Source organism: Gobio gobio, assembly GCF_949357685.1.
Source record: "Gobio gobio genome assembly, chromosome: 6".
Lineage (NCBI taxonomy): Eukaryota > Metazoa > Chordata > Actinopteri > Cypriniformes > Gobionidae > Gobio > Gobio gobio.
In genome coordinates this window covers 5,920,963-5,943,601 of record NC_137102.1, presented here as the reverse complement: position 1 = coordinate 5,943,601, position 22,639 = coordinate 5,920,963, and the positions used below count along the sequence as shown (strand labels likewise).

The window sequence follows — 22,639 nt, the reverse complement described above, 5'->3', positions numbered from 1 at the left end:
AATGCCGCCCTGTGCCGTAATTTTCCCTGTGACGCACAACAACTTCGGGTCACACCCTTTGAGTTGTGTTTTAATTGAAGAGACTTGTGCCTGTTCGCCGTCAGTGTGAGTGTGAAGGATGACTGGAAACATGCTAAGAGCCCTGCTGGTGTTGCTGCTCATCTCCATGCTGAACTTCTCAGCTGCTTTTCCCATGGAGCCACTTCAGAAGGTATAACACTCTTCTTATTAAATGGGAATAACCCCAAAACACATCATTATATTGACATGTTGTTCATCTTACAGACACCTTTACTGGTCCGAGCATCAGATCCACAGCCGTCAGAAAGTGTAACACTAGGAAACTCACAGGTGAGAAGTGTGTTTCTGTTGTGTGTGTGTGTGTGTGTTCATATGTAGAGTATTACAGCTGTGTTGATGTTCATAGGACGTGAGGGTCAGCAGTCTTGGATTCCGTCTGAAAAGAGCCAATTCTGCTAACACAAAGAAACCGGCCCGTTACTGTGCTGGATGCTTCTCGGTTATCGGAGACCCAACAAGACCAGAGAAATGAAATCTGCTGTGTTATGCATAACTCATATAACATCTCTATTGGAAGGAATAACTTGTTATTAATGTATACTATGTCATTGCTTAACATTTTGCATGAATTTGCACTTTTTATATATATATATGTATAAAACATTTAATATATTTAAGTAAACTGCTTCAATTAGTGTAAATGCGGATTGTTTTTTTTCCTAAAAACACTCTATTGTTGCCTATTTGTACTCGAAATGTCAGTCAGCCATTGTCTTTTTGCGTTTTTCTCCCATGCATGCAGTAAACGTGTTATTTGAGGATTTCCTAAACAAAGAAATGATAGTTCAGAACGATAACATGGATTTGAAGTAACGTCTAAGTGGCCGTTTCATAGACGTGTCATTATAACCACAAGGTGTCATTACGGTGTTAAGGAGCTTCAGTTTCAACCATAGTCAATTATTCATATTTCCCACACTATCATTTATGGCTTTGGTACCCGTGGGAGTAAAACGGGATATGTTGAGGATATGGAATCAAGCAACTGGAGAAGCTTGGTAAATGAAATGCAAAATAAAAATGATGTTTCTTTAATTTATGTCTTATGTTTTTATTTATTTCATATCCTGCACAGCAATCGTGTAGTTATATAGATGCTGTAAATTACAAGTGAAGAGAAACAAATTTATGAGATTAATGAAATATTTCATTCTTTCGTTCGTTCTTCTGGAGCACCAGGAGCGTTAGAACCTGACAAAGGAAATCAATGTTTTTTTTTTAATCTCCAAAAAGACTCGATCATCTCTTCATATTTTCTGCAGAACTACAGTGGCAAGAAAAAGTGTGTGAACCGCTTGCAGAATCTGTGAAAATGGGAATAATTTTAACTAAATAAGAGAGATCATACAAAATGCATGTTGTTTTTTATTTAGTGCTGTCCTGAATAAGATATTTCACATAAAACATGTTTACATATAGTCCACAAGACAAAAAAAAATAGCGGAATTTATTAAAATGACCCCGATCAAAAGTTTATGAATCATTCATTCTCAATCCTGTGTGTGTCGTTCCCTGGATGATCCGCGAGTGTGTGTGATGGTTGTTCATGAGTCTCATCTTTTCACACTGAGGACAACTGAGGGACTCAAACACAACTATTAAAAAGGTTCACACATTCACTGATGCTCCAGAAGGAAAAACTTGTTGAATTTTGAATTGAAAATCAAGGGAAATTGTACTTAATTTGTCTTCTGGAAAACATGCAAGTGTCTTATGGTGCTTTTGAAGGGCAGTACTAAATTACTTTTTATTATATTTAAACAAAATAAGAAACATTTGGACATCATCATCCTGTTCAAAAGTTTTCATCCCCCGGCTCTTAATGCATTGTGTTTCCTTCTGGAGCATCAGTGAATGTTTGAACCTTTTGTAATAGTTGTGTTTGAGTCCCTCAATCGTCAAAACACACAGCCGTGGATCATCAGGGAACGATACGCACACACACACACGTTTGTTTTTGTGAAATGTGAGGACATTCCATAGGCGTCATGGTTTTTATACCGTACAAACCGTATTTTCTATCCCCTTACACTGCCCCTGCCCCTAAACCTACCCATCACACACACACACACACACACACACACACACTGCCCCTGCCCCTAAACCTACCCATCACACACACACACACACACACTGCCCCTGCCCCTAAACCTACCCATCACACACACACACACACACTGCCCCTGCCCCTAAACCTACCCATCACACACACACACACACACACACACTGCCCCTGCCCCTAAACCTACCCATCACACACACACACACACACTGCCCCTGCCCCTAAACCTACCCATCACACACACACACACACACTGCCCCTGCCCCTAAACCTACCCATCACACACACACACACACACTGCCCCTGCCCCTAAACCTACCCATCACACACACACACACACACTGCCCCTGCCCCTAAACCTACCCATCACACACACACACACACACACACACACACACACACACACACACACACACACACACACACACACACACACACACACACACACTGCCCCTGCCCCTAAACCTACCCATCACACACACACACACACACACACACTGCCCCTGCCCCTAAACCTACCCATCACACACACACACACACACACACACACACTGCCCCTGCCCCTAAACCTACCCATCACACACACACACACACACTGCCCCTGCCCCTAAACCTACCCATCACACACACACACACACACTGCCCCTGCCCCTAAACCTACCCATCACACACACACACACACACACACACTGCCCCTGCCCCTAAACCTACCCATCACACACACACACACACACTGCCCCTGCCCCTAAACCTACCCATCACACACACACACACACACTGCCCCTGCCCCTAAACCTACCCATCACACACACACACACACACTGCCCCTGCCCCTAAACCTACCCATCACACACACACACACACACTGCCCCTGCCCCTAAACCTACCCATCACACACACACACACACACACACACACACACACACACACACACACACACACACACACTGCCCCTGCCCCTAAACCTACCCATCACACACACACACACACACACACACTGCCCCTGCCCCTAAACCTACCCATCACACACACACACACACACACACACACACTGCCCCTGCCCCTAAACCTACCCATCACACACACACACACACACACACACTGCCCCTACCCATCACCGGAGACTGTGCAGTTCACTTTCTGTGAAAAAAAAAACTTGTTCTGTATGATTTATAAGCATTTTGAAAAGTGAGGACATGGGGAACATCCTCATATTTCACCCTCTTTTTGTAATACCTGTGTCATACCCATGTCATTATACACATTTGTGTCCTGATATTTCACAAAAACATATACACACACACACACACACACAGCCTTGGATCATCAGGGAACGACACACACACACACACACACAGCCGTGGATCATCAGGGAACGACACACACACACACACACACACAGCCTTGGATCATCAGGGAACGACACACACACACACACACACACAGCCGTGGATCATCAGGGAACGACACACACACACACACACACACAGCCTTGGATCATCAGGGAACGACACACACACACACACACACACAGCCTTGGATCATCAGGGAACGACACACACACACACACAGCCGTGGATCATCAGGGAACGACATACACAGCAATGAGAATTAATGATTCATAAACTTTTGATCAGCGTCATTTGAATAAATTCAGGTTTTTTTTTGTCTTGTGTAAAACTATATGTAAAAATATGTAAAATATCTTATTCAGGACAGCACTAAATAAAAAATAACATGCATTTTGTATGATATTCTCTTATTCATTTAAATCTTCTCTCAAAACATACTTTTTTTTCTCAGGCATATGTTTCATCTGATATAAATTTTTAAGTTTTAAATATTGTTTTATATTGCATGATGTTCTTGTCTTAATTGTATTACTTTTGTTTGGTTTCTTTTGATATTTTATTATTAGTGCTTAAATTGTATTGTATGAGGATGTTTTGTTTGGTATATTATGCAGCACTTATGCTGTTTTAAAGGGCTAGATAAATAAACTTGACTTGTATGATCCCTCTTATTTAGTTAAAATGATTCCCATTTTCACAGATTCTGCAAGCGGTTCACACACTTGTTCTTGGCGCTGTCTATTGTGTAGATGAAATGCTCTCCATTGAAACCGTACCTCCTTCCGTCGGTGAAGATCTCAGCGGTTCAGATGCTGTGGGATCAGCTCGTCCCTCAGGTCCTGAAGAGCCGCCGGGGAACCTACAGCACAGAACAACACTGTGGCTACAAACAACATCCCCTGAGAGATCTGAGCAACATCACAGAAAATGAAACTCGCTTCTACTTCTGAGAAACGAGGATGAAGTCAGGGCGTGGTCCTCCTGTCATAAACAGAGCGAGAGTGAGCCTCACGTTGAGGAGAATCTGCAGTCCTCTCCATCCAGGATCCCGTGATATGTCCCGATCTCCAGCTCCAGCTTCATCTTGTGGTTGAGCAGGGTTTCATAGTCCCGCCGCTGCTGCTCGATGTCCCCACAGACGTCCGAGAGCTCGGCCTCCAGCTTCCCGATCACAGAGCCCAGGTTCTGGAGCTCAATGCCATGCCAGTGCTTGGCGTCGTTCAGGGCGTTCTCCAGGCCTCGCTTCTGCAGGGAGCAAACACACTCAATACTGCTTTAGGGGTAATGCTGCATCACACTTTTGACAAGTCTCATCATTTAGACTTTTTAACATCTAATTGTATCTCATAATTAGGACTTTTGACCAAAATGTGAGGAATTTTGACTTTTTTTTGTTTTGAATTTTTATCTCAGATTCTTTTAAATCATATTTTCAACATTTTATATAATAATTAGGACTTAGCATGTCATATTTTGGACTTTTTATCTAATCAGGATTTTTTAAATCATAGTTTTCAACAATTTATCTTATAATTATGACTTTTAAAATCATATTTTCAACATTTTATCTTATAATTATGACTTAGCATGTCCTATTTTGACTTTTTATCTAATAATGAAGACCTTTAAAATCATATTTTCAACATTTTATATAATAATTAGGACTTAGCATGTCATATTTTGGACTTTTTATCTAATCAGGATTTTTTAAATCATAGTTTTCAACAATTTATCTTATAATTATGACTTTTAAAATCATATTTTCAACATTTTATCTTATAATTATGACTTAGCATGTCATATTTTGACTTTTTATCTAATAATGAGGACTTTTAAAATCATATTTTCAACATTGTATCTTATAATTATGACTTAGCATGTCATATTTTTCATTTTATCTTATAATTATGACTTAGCATGCCATATTTTGACTTTTTATCTAATAATGAGGACTTTTAAAATCATATTTTCAACATTTTATCTTACAATTATGACTTAGCATGTCATATTTTTGACTTTTTATCTAATGAGGACTTTTACAATCATATTTTAAACATTTTATCTTATAATTATGACTTAGCATGTCCTATTTTGACTTTTTATCTAATAATGAGGACTTTTAAAATCATATTTTCAACATTTTATATAATAATTAGGACTTAGCATGTCATATTTTTGACTTTTTATCTAATCAGGATTTTTTAAATCATATTTTTCCACATTTTATCTTATAATTATGACTTTTAAAAATCATATTTTCAACATTTTATCTTATAATTATGACTTAGCATGTCCTATTTTGACTTTTTATCTAATAATGAGGACTTTTAAAATCATATTTTCAACATTTTAAATAATAATTAGGACTTAGCATGTCCTATTTTGGACTTTTTATCTAATCAGGATTTTTTAAATCATAGTTTTCAACAATTTATCTTATAATTATGACTTTTAAAATCATATTTTCAACATTTTATCTTATAATTATGACTTAGCATGTCATATTTTGACTTTTTATCTAATAATGAGGACTTTTAAAATCATATTTTCAACATTGTATCTTATAATTATGACTTAGCATGTCATATTTTTCATTTTATCTTATAATTATGACTTAGCATGCCATATTTTGACTTTTTATCTAATAATGAGGACTTTTAAAATCATATTTTCAACATTTTATCTTATAATTATGACTTAGCATGTCATATTTTTCATTTTATCTCATAATTATGACTTAGCATGCCATATTTTGACTTTTTATCTAATAATGAGGACTTTTAAAATCATATTTTCAACATTTTATCTTACAATTATGACTTAGCATGTCCTATTTTGTACTTTTTATCTAATAATGAGGACTTTTAAAATAGTTTTTTTCAACATTTCATATTATAATTATGACTTAGCATGCCATATTTTGTACTTTTATCTAATAATGAGGACTTTTAAAATAGTTTTTTTCAACATTTTATCTTATAATTATGACTTAGCATGTCCTATTTTGACTTTTTATCTAATAATGAGGACTTTTAAAATCATATTTTTCAACATTTTATCTTATAATTATGACTTAGCATGTCATATTTTTGACTTTTTATCTAATAATGAGGACTTTTACAATCATATTTTTCAACATTTTATCTTATAATTATGACTTAGCATGTCATATTTTTGACTTTTTATCTAATGAGGACTTTTACAATCATATTTTTCAACATTATATCTTATAATTATGACTTAGCATGTCCTATTTTGACTTTTTATCTAATAATGAAGACTTTTAAAATCATATTTTCAACATTTTATATAATAATTAGGACTTAGCATGTCATATTTTGGACTTTTTATCTAATCAGGATTTTTTAAATCATAGTTTTCAACAATTTATCTTATAATTATGACTTTTAAAATCATATTTTCAACATTTTATCTTATAATTATGACTTAGCATATCATATTTTTGACTTTTTATCTAATAATGAGGACTTTTAAAATATTTTTTTTCAACATTTTATCTTATAATTATGACTTAGCATGTCATATTTTTGACTTTTTATCTAATGAGGACTTTTACAATCATATTTTTCAACATTTTATCTTATAATTATGACTTAGCATATCATATTTTTGACTTTTTATCTAATAATGAGGACTTTTAAAATATTTTTTTTCAACATTTTATCTTATAATTATGACTTAGCATGTCATATTTCTGACTTTTTATCTAATAATGAGGACTTTTACAATCATATTTTTCAACAATTTATCTTATAATTATGACTTAGCATGTCCTATTTTGACTTTTTATCTAATAATGAGGACTTTTACAATCATATTTTTCAACAATTTATCTTATAATTATGACTTAGCATGTCCTATTTTGACTTTTTATCTAATAATGAAGACTTTTAAAATCATATTTTCAACATTTTATATAATAATTAGGACTTAGCATGTCATATTTTGGACTTTTCATCTAATCAGGATTTTTTAAATCATAGTTTTCAACAATTTATCTCATAATTATGACTTTTAAAATCATATTTTCAACATTTTATCTTATAATTATGACTTAGCATATCATATTTTTGACTTTTTATCTAATAATGAGGACTTTTAAAATCATATTTTCAACATTTTATCTTACAATTATGACTTAGCATGCCATATTTTTGACTTTTTATCTAATAATGAGGACTTTTAAAATCATATTTTTCAACATTTTATCTTATAATTATGACTTAGCATGTCATATTTTGACTTTTTATCTAATAATGAAGACTTTTAAAATCATATTTTCAACATTTTATATAATAATTAGGACTTAGCATGTCATATTTTGGACTTTTTATCTAATCAGGATTTTTTAAATCATAGTTTTCAACAATTTATCTTATAATTATGACTTTTAAAATCATATTTTCAACATTTTATCTTATAATTATGACTTAGCATATCATATTTTTGACTTTTTATCTAATAATGAGGACTTTTAAAATCATTTTTTTCAACATTTTATCTTATAATTATGACTTAGCATGTCATATTTTTGACTTTATCTAATGAGGACTTTTACAATCATATTTTTCAACATTTTATCTTATAATTATGACTTAGCATGTCATATTTTTGACTTTTTATCTAATAATGAGGACTTTTACAATCATATTTTTCAACAATTTATCTTATAATTATGACTTAGCATGTCCTATTTTGACTTTTTATCTAATAATGAAGACTTTTAAAATCATATTTTCAACATTTTATATAATAATTAGGACTTAGCATGTCATATTTTGGACTTTTTATCTAATCAGGATTTTTTAAATCATAGTTTTCAACAATTTATCTTATAATTATGACTTTTAAAATCATATTTTCAACATTTTATCTTATAATTATGACTTAGCATATCATATTTTTTACTTTTTATCTAATAATGAGGACTTTTAAAATCATATTTTCAACATTTTATCTTACAATTATGACTTAAAATGCCATATTTTTTACTTTTTATCTAATGAGGACTTTTAAAATCATTTTTTTCAACATTTTATCTTATAATTATGACTTAGCATGTCCTATTTTGACTTTTTATCTAATAATGAGGACTTTTAAAATCATATTTTTCAACATTTTATCTTATAATTATGACTTAGCATGTCCTATTTTGACTTTTTATCTAATGAGGACTTTTACAATCATATTTTAAACATTTTATCTTATAATTATGACTTAGCATGTCCTATTTTGACTTTTTATCTAATAATGAGGACTTTTAAAATCATATTTTCAACATTTTATATAATAATTAGGACTTAGCATGTCATATTTTTGACTTTTTATCTAATCAGGATTTTTTAAATCATATTTTTCCACATTTTATCTTATAATTATGACTTTTAAAAATCATATTTTCAACATTTTATCTTATAATTATGACTTAGCATGTCCTATTTTGACTTTTTATCTAATAATGAGGACTTTTAAAATCATATTTTCAACATTTTAAATAATAATTAGGACTTAGCATGTCCTATTTTGGACTTTTTATCTAATCAGGATTTTTTAAATCATAGTTTTCAACAATTTATCTTATAATTATGACTTTTAAAATCATATTTTCAACATTTTATCTTATAATTATGACTTAGCATGTCATATTTTGACTTTTTATCTAATAATGAGGACTTTTAAAATCATATTTTCAACATTGTATCTTATAATTATGACTTAGCATGTCATATTTTTCATTTTATCTTATAATTATGACTTAGCATGCCATATTTTGACTTTTTATCTAATAATGAGGACTTTTAAAATCATATTTTCAACATTTTATCTTATAATTATGACTTAGCATGTCATATTTTTCATTTTATCTCATAATTATGACTTAGCATGCCATATTTTGACTTTTTATCTAATAATGAGGACTTTTAAAATCATATTTTCAACATTTTATCTTACAATTATGACTTAGCATGTCCTATTTTGTACTTTTTATCTAATAATGAGGACTTTTAAAATAGTTTTTTTCAACATTTCATATTATAATTATGACTTAGCATGCCATATTTTGTACTTTTATCTAATAATGAGGACTTTTAAAATAGTTTTTTTCAACATTTTATCTTATAATTATGACTTAGCATGTCCTATTTTGACTTTTTATCTAATAATGAGGACTTTTAAAATCATATTTTTCAACATTTTATCTTATAATTATGACTTAGCATGTCATATTTTTGACTTTTTATCTAATAATGAGGACTTTTACAATCATATTTTTCAACATTTTATCTTATAATTATGACTTAGCATGTCATATTTTTGACTTTTTATCTAATGAGGACTTTTACAATCATATTTTTCAACATTATATCTTATAATTATGACTTAGCATGTCCTATTTTGACTTTTTATCTAATAATGAAGACTTTTAAAATCATATTTTCAACATTTTATATAATAATTAGGACTTAGCATGTCATATTTTGGACTTTTTATCTAATCAGGATTTTTTAAATCATAGTTTTCAACAATTTATCTTATAATTATGACTTTTAAAATCATATTTTCAACATTTTATCTTATAATTATGACTTAGCATATCATATTTTTGACTTTTTATCTAATAATGAGGACTTTTAAAATATTTTTTTTCAACATTTTATCTTATAATTATGACTTAGCATGTCATATTTTTGACTTTTTATCTAATGAGGACTTTTACAATCATATTTTTCAACATTTTATCTTATAATTATGACTTAGCATATCATATTTTTGACTTTTTATCTAATAATGAGGACTTTTAAAATATTTTTTTTCAACATTTTATCTTATAATTATGACTTAGCATGTCATATTTCTGACTTTTTATCTAATAATGAGGACTTTTACAATCATATTTTTCAACAATTTATCTTATAATTATGACTTAGCATGTCCTATTTTGACTTTTTATCTAATAATGAGGACTTTTACAATCATATTTTTCAACAATTTATCTTATAATTATGACTTAGCATGTCCTATTTTGACTTTTTATCTAATAATGAAGACTTTTAAAATCATATTTTCAACATTTTATATAATAATTAGGACTTAGCATGTCATATTTTGGACTTTTCATCTAATCAGGATTTTTTAAATCATAGTTTTCAACAATTTATCTCATAATTATGACTTTTAAAATCATATTTTCAACATTTTATCTTATAATTATGACTTAGCATATCATATTTTTGACTTTTTATCTAATAATGAGGACTTTTAAAATCATATTTTCAACATTTTATCTTACAATTATGACTTAGCATGCCATATTTTTGACTTTTTATCTAATAATGAGGACTTTTAAAATCATATTTTTCAACATTTTATCTTATAATTATGACTTAGCATGTCATATTTTGACTTTTTATCTAATAATGAAGACTTTTAAAATCATATTTTCAACATTTTATATAATAATTAGGACTTAGCATGTCATATTTTGGATTTTTTATCTAATCAGGATTTTTTAAATCATAGTTTTCAACAATTTATCTTATAATTATGACTTTTAAAATCATATTTTCAACATTTTATCTTATAATTATGACTTAGCATATCATATTTTTGACTTTTTATCTAATAATGAGGACTTTTAAAATCATTTTTTTCAACATTTTATCTTATAATTATGACTTAGCATGTCATATTTTTGACTTTATCTAATGAGGACTTTTACAATCATATTTTTCAACATTTTATCTTATAATTATGACTTAGCATGTCATATTTTTGACTTTTTATCTAATAATGAGGACTTTTACAATCATATTTTTCAACAATTTATCTTATAATTATGACTTAGCATGTCCTATTTTGACTTTTTATCTAATAATGAAGACTTTTAAAATCATATTTTCAACATTTTATATAATAATTAGGACTTAGCATGTCATATTTTGGACTTTTTATCTAATCAGGATTTTTTAAATCATAGTTTTCAACAATTTATCTTATAATTATGACTTTTAAAATCATATTTTCAACATTTTATCTTATAATTATGACTTAGCATATCATATTTTTTACTTTTTATCTAATAATGAGGACTTTTAAAATCATATTTTCAACATTTTATCTTACAATTATGACTTAAAATGCCATATTTTTTACTTTTTATCTAATGAGGACTTTTAAAATCATTTTTTTCAACATTTTATCTTATAATTATGACTTAGCATGTCCTATTTTGACTTTTTATCTAATAATGAGGACTTTTAAAATCATATTTTTCAACATTTTATCTTATAATTATGACTTAGCATGTCCTATTTTGACTTTTTATCTAATAATGAGGACTTTTAAAATCATATTTTTCAACATTTTATCTTATAATTATGACTTAGCATGTCATATTTTTGACTTTTTATCTAATGAGGACTTTTACAATCATATTTTTCAACATTTTATCTTATAATTATGACTTAGCATGTCATATTTTTGACTTTTTATCTAATAATGAGGACTTTTACAATCATATTTTTCAACATTTTATCTTATAATTATGACTTAGCATGTCCTATTTTGACTTTTTATCTAATAATGAAGACCTTTAAAATCATATTTTCAACATTTTATATAATAATTAGGACTTAGCATGTCATATTTTGGACTTTTTATCTAATCAGGATTTTTTAAATCATAGTTTTCAACAATTTATCTTATAATTATGACTTTTAAAATCATATTTTCAACATTTTATCTTATAATTATGACTTAGCATATCATATTTTTTACTTTTTATCTAATAATGAGGACTTTTAAAATCATATTTTCAACATTTTATCTTACAATTATGACTTAAAATGCCATATTTTTTACTTTTTATCTAATGAGGACTTTTAAAATCATTTTTTTCAACATTTTATCTTATAATTATGACTTAGCATGTCCTATTTTGACTTTTTATCTAATAATGAGGACTTTTAAAATCATATTTTTCAACATTTTATCTTATAATTATGACTTAGCATGTCATATTTTTGACTTTTTATCTAATGAGGACTTTTACAATCATATTTTTCAACATTTTATCTTATAATTATGACTTAGCATGTCATATTTTTGACTTTTTATCTAATAATGAGGACTTTTACAATCATATTTTTCAACATTTTATCTTATAATTATGACTTAGCATGTCCTATTTTGACTTTTTATCTAATAATGAAGACCTTTAAAATCATATTTTCAACATTTTATATAATAATTAGGACTTAGCATGTCATATTTTGGACTTTTTATCTAATCAGGATTTTTTAAATCATAGTTTTCAACAATTTATCTTATAATTATGACTTAGCATGTCCTATTTTGACTTTTTATCTAATAATGAGGACTTTTAAAATCATATTTTTCAACATTTTATCTTATAATTATGACTTAGCATGTCATATTTTTGACTTTTTATCTAATAATGAGGACTTTTAAAATCATATTTTCAACATTTTATCTTATAATTATGACTTAGCATGTCATATTTTTGACTTTTTATCTAATAATGAGGACTTTTACAATCATATTTTTCAACATTTTATATAATAATTAGGACTTAGCATGTCATATTTTGGACTTTTTATCTAATCAGGATTTTTTAAATCATAGTTTTCAACAATTTATCTTATAATTATGACTTTTAAAATCATATTTTCAACATTTTATCTTATAATTATGACTTAGCATATCATATTTTTTACTTTTTATCTAATAATGAGGACTTTTAAAATCATATTTTCAACATTTTATCTTACAATTATGACTTAAAATGCCATATTTTTTACTTTTTATCTAATGAGGACTTTTAAAATCATTTTTTTCAACATTTTATCTTATAATTATGACTTAGCATGTCCTATTTTGACTTTTTATCTAATAATGAGGACTTTTAAAATCATATTTTTCAACATTTTATCTTATAATTATGACTTAGCATGTCCTATTTTGACTTTTTATCTAATAATGAGGACTTTTAAAATCATATTTTTCAACATTTTATCTTATAATTATGACTTAGCATGTCATATTTTTGACTTTTTATCTAATGAGGACTTTTACAATCATATTTTTCAACATTTTATCTTATAATTATGACTTAGCATGTCATATTTTTGACTTTTTATCTAATAATGAGGACTTTTACAATCATATTTTTCAACATTTTATCTTATAATTATGACTTAGCATGTCCTATTTTGACTTTTTATCTAATAATGAAGACCTTTAAAATCATATTTTCAACATTTTATATAATAATTAGGACTTAGCATGTCATATTTTGGACTTTTTATCTAATCAGGATTTTTTAAATCATAGTTTTCAACAATTTATCTTATAATTATGACTTTTAAAATCATATTTTCAACATTTTATCTTATAATTATGACTTAGCATATCATATTTTTTACTTTTTATCTAATAATGAGGACTTTTAAAATCATATTTTCAACATTTTATCTTACAATTATGACTTAAAATGCCATATTTTTTACTTTTTATCTAATGAGGACTTTTAAAATCATTTTTTTCAACATTTTATCTTATAATTATGACTTAGCATGTCCTATTTTGACTTTTTATCTAATAATGAGGACTTTTAAAATCATATTTTTCAACATTTTATCTTATAATTATGACTTAGCATGTCCTATTTTGACTTTTTATCTAATAATGAGGACTTTTAAAATCATATTTTTCAACATTTTATCTTATAATTATGACTTAGCATGTCATATTTTTGACTTTTTATCTAATAATGAGGACTTTTAAAATCATATTTTCAACATTTTATCTTATAATTATGACTTAGCATGTCATATTTTTGACTTTTTATCTAATAATGAGGACTTTTACAATCATATTTTTCAACATTTTATCTTATAATTATGACTTAGCATGTCCTATTTTGACTTTTTATCTAATAATGAAGACTTTTAAAATCATATTTTCAACATTTTATATAATAATTAGGACTTAGCATGTCATATTTTGGACTTTTTATCTAATCAGGATTTTTTAAATAATAGTTTTCAACAATTTATCTTATAATTATGACTTTTAAAATCATATTTTCAACATTTTATCTTATAATTATGACTTAGCATATCATATTTTTGACTTTTTATCTAATAATGAGGACTTTTAAAATCATATTTTCAACAATTTATCTTATAATTATGACTTAGCATGTCCTATTTTGACTTTTTATCTAATAATGAAGACTTTTAAAATCATATTTTCAACATTTTATCTTATAATTATGACTTAGCATGCCATATTTTAGATTTTATGAAGATGATTTTGCGTCACACTTTGAGAAGGTTGTCCTACCAGAGCTCTGATAGACTCCGTCTCGGCCTGCAGACTCTGAATCTTGCACCCGGCACCATTGCATTCAGTCTTCAGACTCTCGAGCTCCTCTTCTTCTGGACTCCGCTTACTGTTCACACTGCTCGCCTGCTGCACATTCACACACATGAGGGATTTGCATGTTATGACAGGGATAATATTCGGCCTGTTGGATCGCAAAATAAATCCCAACAAGGTGATCGGGACCCCAATGTGGTCCTGATGGAAATGATCTGTAGTAACGTACAATACTTGTGCAGCGATTATACATTTTGGATATTTTTTTTAACATTTCCAGTAATAAAATATATGTTGTATATATTTATTTGATCATATAATTACACTAGTCCCCTTTATTTCTCCAGCTCTCTTCACACACAGATGCTTCAGAGCAGCTTTACAGTGATGACAGGACATGAGTTGTGTTTTAGATGAAAAGCTAAAGTAAGTTTTATTGATTAATGTCTGTTGTAAACAGAATGTAAAAAATTGCACAATGAAAACAATAATGTAAATATTATTATTATTAAAAGTGTGAATCAAAAAATTAAAAGTGCATTTAAAAAAATAAGCATGATTTCATCTCTTAAATGCCTTGTGTTTTGGTCATAATTTAGACTTTTTCCAAATCTAATTTCAGCTTTTTAACTCATAATTAGGACTTTTGACCAGAATTTTAGGAATTTTGGCTTTAATTTTGTTTAGAAATTTTATCTCAGAATTTTTAAAGTCCTGATTTCAACTGTTCATCTCACAATGACTTAGCATGCCATACTTTTGACTTTTTATCTGAGGATTTTTAAAATCATATTTTCAACATTTTATCTTAAAATTATGACTTAGCATGCCATACTTTTGACTTTTTATCTGAGGATTTTTAAAATCATATTTTCAACATTTTATCTTAAAATTATGACTTAGCATGCCATATTTTTGACTTTTTATCTAATGAGGACTTTTAAAATCATATTTTCAACATTTATCTTATAATTATGACTTTTAAAATCATATTTTCAACATTTCATATTATAATTATGACTTTGCATGTCTTTTTTTGACTTTTTATCTAATGAGGACTTTTAAAATCATATTTTCAACATTTATCTTATAATTATGACTTTTAAAATCATATTTTCAACATTTCATATTATAATTATGACTTTGCATGTCATATTTTTGACTTTTTATCTAATAATGAGGACATTCAAAATCATTTTCAACATTTTATCTTATAATTATGACTTAGCATGTCATATTTTTGACTTTTTATCTAATAATGAGGACTTTTAAAATCATATAATCCATTACATCCCTTGTTATCAAGTTATCTGACATTATCAAGATGAATTTATTCTGACAGTTTAACTCTGAGTTCTTGTCATATTTGATTACCATTTTCTAAACTATAGTGAAAAAAATGTCATAATGTGAGTGATGGTGATGGTGTCTGAATAAATTTTGGTTTGACTGTATATACATACATGTATATGGTAACACTTCAGTTTGGGGAACACATTCACTATTAACTATGACTTTTGCCTCAATAAACTCCAGTTTTTGTAGCGTTTAAGTTTAGGTATTGGGTAGGATTAAGGGATGTAGAATAAGGCATTAATATGTGCTTTATAAGTACTAATAAACAGCCTAGTAATATGCATGCTAATAAGAATTGAACCCTGAAATAAAGTGTTATCATATATATGCATGATTCTCATCCTATGGTTTACCTTGCACTCAAGGTAGGCATCCGCCTCAGCACGGTTCCTCTCAATGACCTTCTCCCAGAGGGAGCGGATGAAAGCTAGGATCTGGTCCAGGCTGGTCTCAGTGGGAGCATCCGGCTCATCAACCTCACGCCCGGACATCTGCTTATAGAGCACTCTAACATCCTGAAGAAGAGCGAAAGAAGATCCTGAAACTCACAGAGAATCCTATCATTGAGCTGTGGCCTCATTTATAAAACTTTGCGTAGGATTTGCGTCAGAAGTGGCGTACGGATGAAACATAGGACGTGCGTACGCACAGAAATATTCGGATTTATAAAACCGTGCGCACGCACATCCTACGCAGTTTTCCCTTAATAAATCACAATCAATTCTAAATGTAGCGCAGCTTTTGCGGCTTCATGTCACGCCCATAGTTGCCCATATATAGTCCGTGAAACGCCTACAAGTTAATATCGAAATCATGGCAAACACAGAGAGGAAATAACTTATCTCAATGTGAAATAGAAGTTGTCGTTGGCGAGGTGGAAAAGAGGAGAAAAATGTTGTTTTGGAGGGCACAGTGTGGGCATTACTAATGCCAAAAAGACACTTGAGTGGCAAAAGGTTGCAGACGCCGTAAATGCTGTCGCCTCACAACCTCGGACCATGACCGAAAAAAAAGGTCGGACATAAAAGTTGAGGCAAAAAAGCGTCTAGTGCTCCATCACCAGAGTGTGTCCTCAATGGCCACAAAAGTCTAATTATCTATCTATCTGTCTATCTAATTGCATCTATATCTGCGCCGCCAGACGGACACATTGACGAGAATATCAGTTTTGTACATTATTTCGTTCTGTTTACCATATTATTTATGAGGATGAATTGCATAACATGCCAATATTATTGCAGAACATATTTCACTTTTTTTTTTTTTGTGCAAATATGTGTTAATTTGCATTTCTGTTGTAATTTACGTTTGATTTTGTTTGTTTTACACTGCAGATCGGCTGTTAATTGTAAGACTTGCTTTGTGAAGTCTTCATGTTATTTATGAGAGGCAGTATTGCCATTTCTTTTACACAACGGTCTACAGTTTCACACACTTTCACGTGTTTCTTCATCTGCCGACGGTGTCGCCATTTCTCATTTCACCCGTTTTTGTGCGTACGCCTGGGTCAGAGCTTGCGTGAAGGACCGCACATTTTCCCGTCAAGTTTGCTTTTTATAAATACCAATTATTGCGTAGAAAGCGGCGTACGCCTTCTTTTGTACGTACGCAACGTTTATAAATGAGGCCCCTGGTTTCTTATTTCCTTTTTTCACCTCCATGTGCCTTTGCTCCAGATTCATCAGCTCATTCTTCATGCTGTCAATCTCATTCTCCAGGTCACTCCGGGTCAGGTTTGCCTCATCGATGACTTTGTACAGAGAGTTAATCTCCTCCTCCACTGCTTTCCGGAACGGCTGCTCACTCTCGTACCTACACAATCATGCGTGAAAACACACTGTAGACCGTTTGCTGGAAACCTGTTCATGCAGAAAACGATCAAAATCACACTCACACCTGTCTTTTAAGTCCTCAGCATTGGCTTGGACATTCTCCGTCTGGAGCATAAGTCGAGCGTTGTCCAGGATGGCCTCACTGACCTTAGAGGAGGCAGGAAGATGTTAGCATGTACTCCAAGCAAAACGGCCCACATGAAAAAATACTATAGTATATTATAGTAAAATGACTCTACTATGGTGTTTTTGAACCCTACTATAGTAAATATACAACAGTAAATTAACAAAGTGTAGTAAATACTAATATACTACAGTCAAAGTTCAAAAACACTATAGTATTTACTAGAATAATTTAACTATAATATACTATAGTATTTTTTCATGTGGTGGGTAACACTTTAGAACAATGGTCCGTTATTAATAGGTAACTATGCAGGACTAATGAGTAGTACTACATTAACACTTCAGCTACTACTACTAACTAATATAGAAACAAGCTTACAGGCTTAGTTCACCCAAAAATGAAAATAATATCATGTATAACTCACCCTCAAGATATTTGTGTTGAAATCGGAAGGCTCAGTGAGAGCAAAGCAATTTACACTCTCAAGATCCATTAATGTACTAAAAACATATTTAAATCAGTCCATGTGAGTACAGTGGTTCAATATTAATATTATAAAGCGACGATAATATTTGTGGTGCGCCAAAACAACTAAATAACGACTTATATAGTGATAACCGATTTCAAAACACTGATTCATGAAGATTCGAAACGTTATGAATCTGTGATTCGGATTGCGTGTCAAACTGCTGAAATTACGTGACTTTGAACCACTGAATCGACTCGCTGATTCGATACGCTCCGATGCTTTATGAATCAGTGTTTTGAAATCGGTTATCACTATATAAGTCGTTATTTAGTTTTTTTGGCGCACCAAAAATATTATCGTCGCTTTATAATATTAATATTGAACCACTGTACTCACATGGGCTGATTTAAATATGTTTTTAGTGCATTAATGGATCTTGAGAGTGATCTTGGTGGGGAACGACATGAGGGTGAGTAATAATTGACTTTTTTTTTCTTTCTTTTTTTTTTGTGTGAACTAACCCTTTAACTAATCAGTAATATAACATTTAGGAGATAGTACCTTGTTAAGTAATCAATACTTACTGAATGAGATTAGCCTCCTTAATAACTAACTGACAAATTATAAAGAACATTATTGTGTGTCTGACCGTAATCAATCATCTTTTTTGCTCTGAATAAAGTCATAAAATGCATCACTAGTTAACTAGGTAACTCAAGGGTTACCTAGTCACTATGCAGGAACTACTAGTGATCTTGACCATTATTTGAAAGTGAAAAATATGTTTTTTCACTTTAAAATAATTGTCCAGTTCATGAAGAGTGACTAATGATGCATTTTATGACTTCATGCAGAGTAAAGAAGGAAAAACTTCAAGAACTACTAGTGACACCGTTACTCTAAAAAAAAGTTATTTTAAAAAGTAATTCATTGATTAGTTTTTTTTTTTAATAAAAAGTAATAATAAAATATATCACAGGACAAGAGAAATTCCATTGAAATAAATCAGAATGTCCAATAGGATTCAAAGAATCCAATAAGATCCTAGAGGGTTTTTGACAAGGGAAATATTTAGATATAAGAAATTATATGCTGTTTGACCTCTATGTCACCCCCCTTTTTGAGAATACACATGAAAATGCACTATCCAAACTTAAAGGGCTGTAATTCAAGAATGCTTTGGAATATAGACCAAAGTTTGGTCTCCTTTTAAAGAAGACACTCTGCAGATTATTGCTGAAGTGAAAGCAATTCAAAATATGAAAGTATGAAAAGGTTATGGAAGTTAAAATGTACTGTAAATGAGAAATACTGTACTAAATATTTTTTATTTCATATAAAATATATATTTTACAAAAAAAAAATTTACTCTAAAATTACTCTAAAATCAAAGCCATATGTCTAACCAAGTTGTGTTCCAAATCTGAAGTTGATATCACAAAAATTGAAGTTTTTTTGATGCATTTTCCTGTAAATTTCTGTCCAAATATCACTTCCATCACAAAACAGTCACCAAATATGGACCCTTGAGACTCAGACCTTTCCGACAATATGTGTTTTGTCAAGATTGGAAAAGATTTTGATTATAAAGTAGTTAAAATAATTGTTGTAATATGAAACATGACAACGCCCATTAGGGGGAGGAGCCCGCTAGAATCATTTAGAGTAACGTTTCCATGGTAACACAATGTCCGATTTCAAAACAGTTTTCACAGGATGAATTTTGAGTTTATAAGCTTTCAAATGATAATTACTTAAATATATGATACGAAAAAAAGGCGGTCAAAAAAGTTAAAGGGTTAGTTCACCCAAAAATGAAAATTCTGTCATTAATTACTTACCCTCATGTCGTTCGACACCCGTCAGACCTCCGTTCATCTTCGGAACAGAAATGAAGATATTTTAGTTGAAATCTGATGGCTCTGAAAGGCCTCCATTGGCTCAATGGCACTTTACACTCTCAAGACCCTCAAAAGGTACTAAAGACGTCGTTACAAAGTCCATCTCACTACAGTGGTTCTACAATAACTTTATGAATCGGCGACAATAGTTTTTGTGCGCAAAAAAACCCTAAATAACGACTTATAGAGTAATGACGATTTCAAAACACGGCATCATGAAGCTTCGAAGCGTTATGAATCAGTGAGTCGAATCATGATTCAGATCGCGTGTCAAACCGCCAAACTGCTGAAATTTGCGATTCAAACTGCTGAATCGACTCACTGATTCATAACGCTTCGAAGCTTCATGAGGCCGTGTTTTGAAATCGTCATCACTATGTAAGTCATTATTTAGGTTTTTTTTTTTCACAAAAACTATTCTCGTTGATTCATAAAGTTATTGTAGAACCACTGTAGTGAGATGGACTTTGTAACGACGTCTTTAGTACCTTTTAAGGGTCTTGAGAGTGAACCGTGCATTGTGCCAATGGAGGCCTTTCAGAGCCATCAGATTTCAACTAAAATATCTTCATTTGTGTTGTGAAGATGAACGGAGGTCTTACGGGTGTCGAACGACATGAGGGTGAGTAATTAATGACAGAATTTTTAATTTTTGGGTGAACTAACCCTTTAAGGGGTTAATATAGAAATATAAATGCCTGTCAAACACCCTCCTACCTGTACATAAACATCCTCCCAGTCTTGTTTTAGGCCAGTCCATGTCCCAGCACTGGCGGCTTTCCTATCTAAGCACTGTCTGATCTGTTCCTCCAGTTGTTGGTTGAGTTGTTCCAGAGCGTGGACTTTATCGCGATACTCCAGCAGGCATGTGTTAAGGCTGTCGCAGCCGTACTGGTGACCTCGATCCCCGGGATGGGTCACCACAGGAGCGCTGGTGCTTCTGAAGCCCTGTAGAAACACACTGCTGATGCCCAGAGCTCTGCGGGACACGCGTGTGCTCAGGCTGCTGGTACCGCCAGCGGGAGCCATGCCTACAAACACGCCCCGTGGCGCAGAAGTCTCTGCTGTACTCATGCGGCCCACCGGAGCGGCCTGGCCCAGGAAGGAGGATTGGCGTCGTGGCAGAGGCATTCCTGTCCGGATGCTTTTTGAGTGACAGGTCACTATTAGTCCATAGACATGACCACGGGCGTGAGTATATCCACTGATCTCCCCTCAGCTAAACGGCATCAGCCACCAGCTCATGCCTCTTTATGGTGGCCTGGGCTTCTGGAAAGCAGGCTCTTTGTTTTATTACTATTGTGGCCTGGTGATCACTGCTCTTTGTTCATCACCGCTAGGCTGATTTCAGCTGTCTCAGCACAGTGGTCTTCTCAGGAAAGCTCTATGGACCAATCCTCTCGGTATGTATTCTGTGTTTGACAATGAAAGTGGGGACACTAAACTATCACCACAATAACCCAAGAGAGTATGCGGCGGTAGAAACTAGGGATCGACCGATATGGATTTTTTTGTGCCTATACCGATTTTTTTTCATCAGCCTTAGCCGATGACCAATACGGGCTGCTGATTTTCTTGAGCCGATACTGCTTTTGCTCCCTCAATTTACATCATAAAAATGACACAATGATCATGATGATAACAATGAATACAATTTAAAAAAAGGAACATTTATTGAACTAAAAAAAATATATATTTAACAAATAGTAAAAACAGGTGAGGTAGAACAAGAAAAAAAAAAGTTCAGTGGTGAAAATAAATTCTGAAAATAAATATTTAAGCATAAATAAAATAATTACACTATTGCACACAGTATCAACAAGCAAGCATCATAATAAAGTGGACACTGACTGTACTATACTTAATTTTAAAACTATTTACAACCTAGTCATTTAATGGCTACACTCTAAAAAATGCTAGGTTAAAAATAACCCAAGTTGGGTTGAATATGGACTAACCCAGCAATTGGAAGACATTGAAAAAATCTCCCAATGCTCCACGTGAAACTTCAGTCTTTCGACCTTTTACCATTGTG

At 31.0% G+C, this 22,639-nt stretch overlaps 1 protein-coding gene across 1 annotated transcript; it reads right to left on the bottom strand.

Moving 5' to 3' along the window:
* Nucleotides 1-4,233: 4,233 nt before the first annotated feature.
* On the bottom strand, nucleotides 4,234-21,812 carry bfsp2 (beaded filament structural protein 2, phakinin; the record flags this gene model as incomplete). Its single annotated transcript, XM_079819446.1, has 7 exons — nucleotides 21,322-21,812; nucleotides 18,172-18,254; nucleotides 17,931-18,087; nucleotides 16,629-16,790; nucleotides 14,884-15,012; nucleotides 4,508-4,740; nucleotides 4,234-4,354 (listed from the first exon to the last, which is right to left on the bottom strand). The coding sequence occupies exons 1-7, from the start codon at nucleotides 21,733-21,735 to the stop codon at nucleotides 4,234-4,236; spliced, it is 1,299 nt and encodes a 432-aa protein (XP_079675572.1). The 5' UTR covers nucleotides 21,736-21,812.
* Between the last annotated feature and the right edge of the window lie 827 nt (nucleotides 21,813-22,639).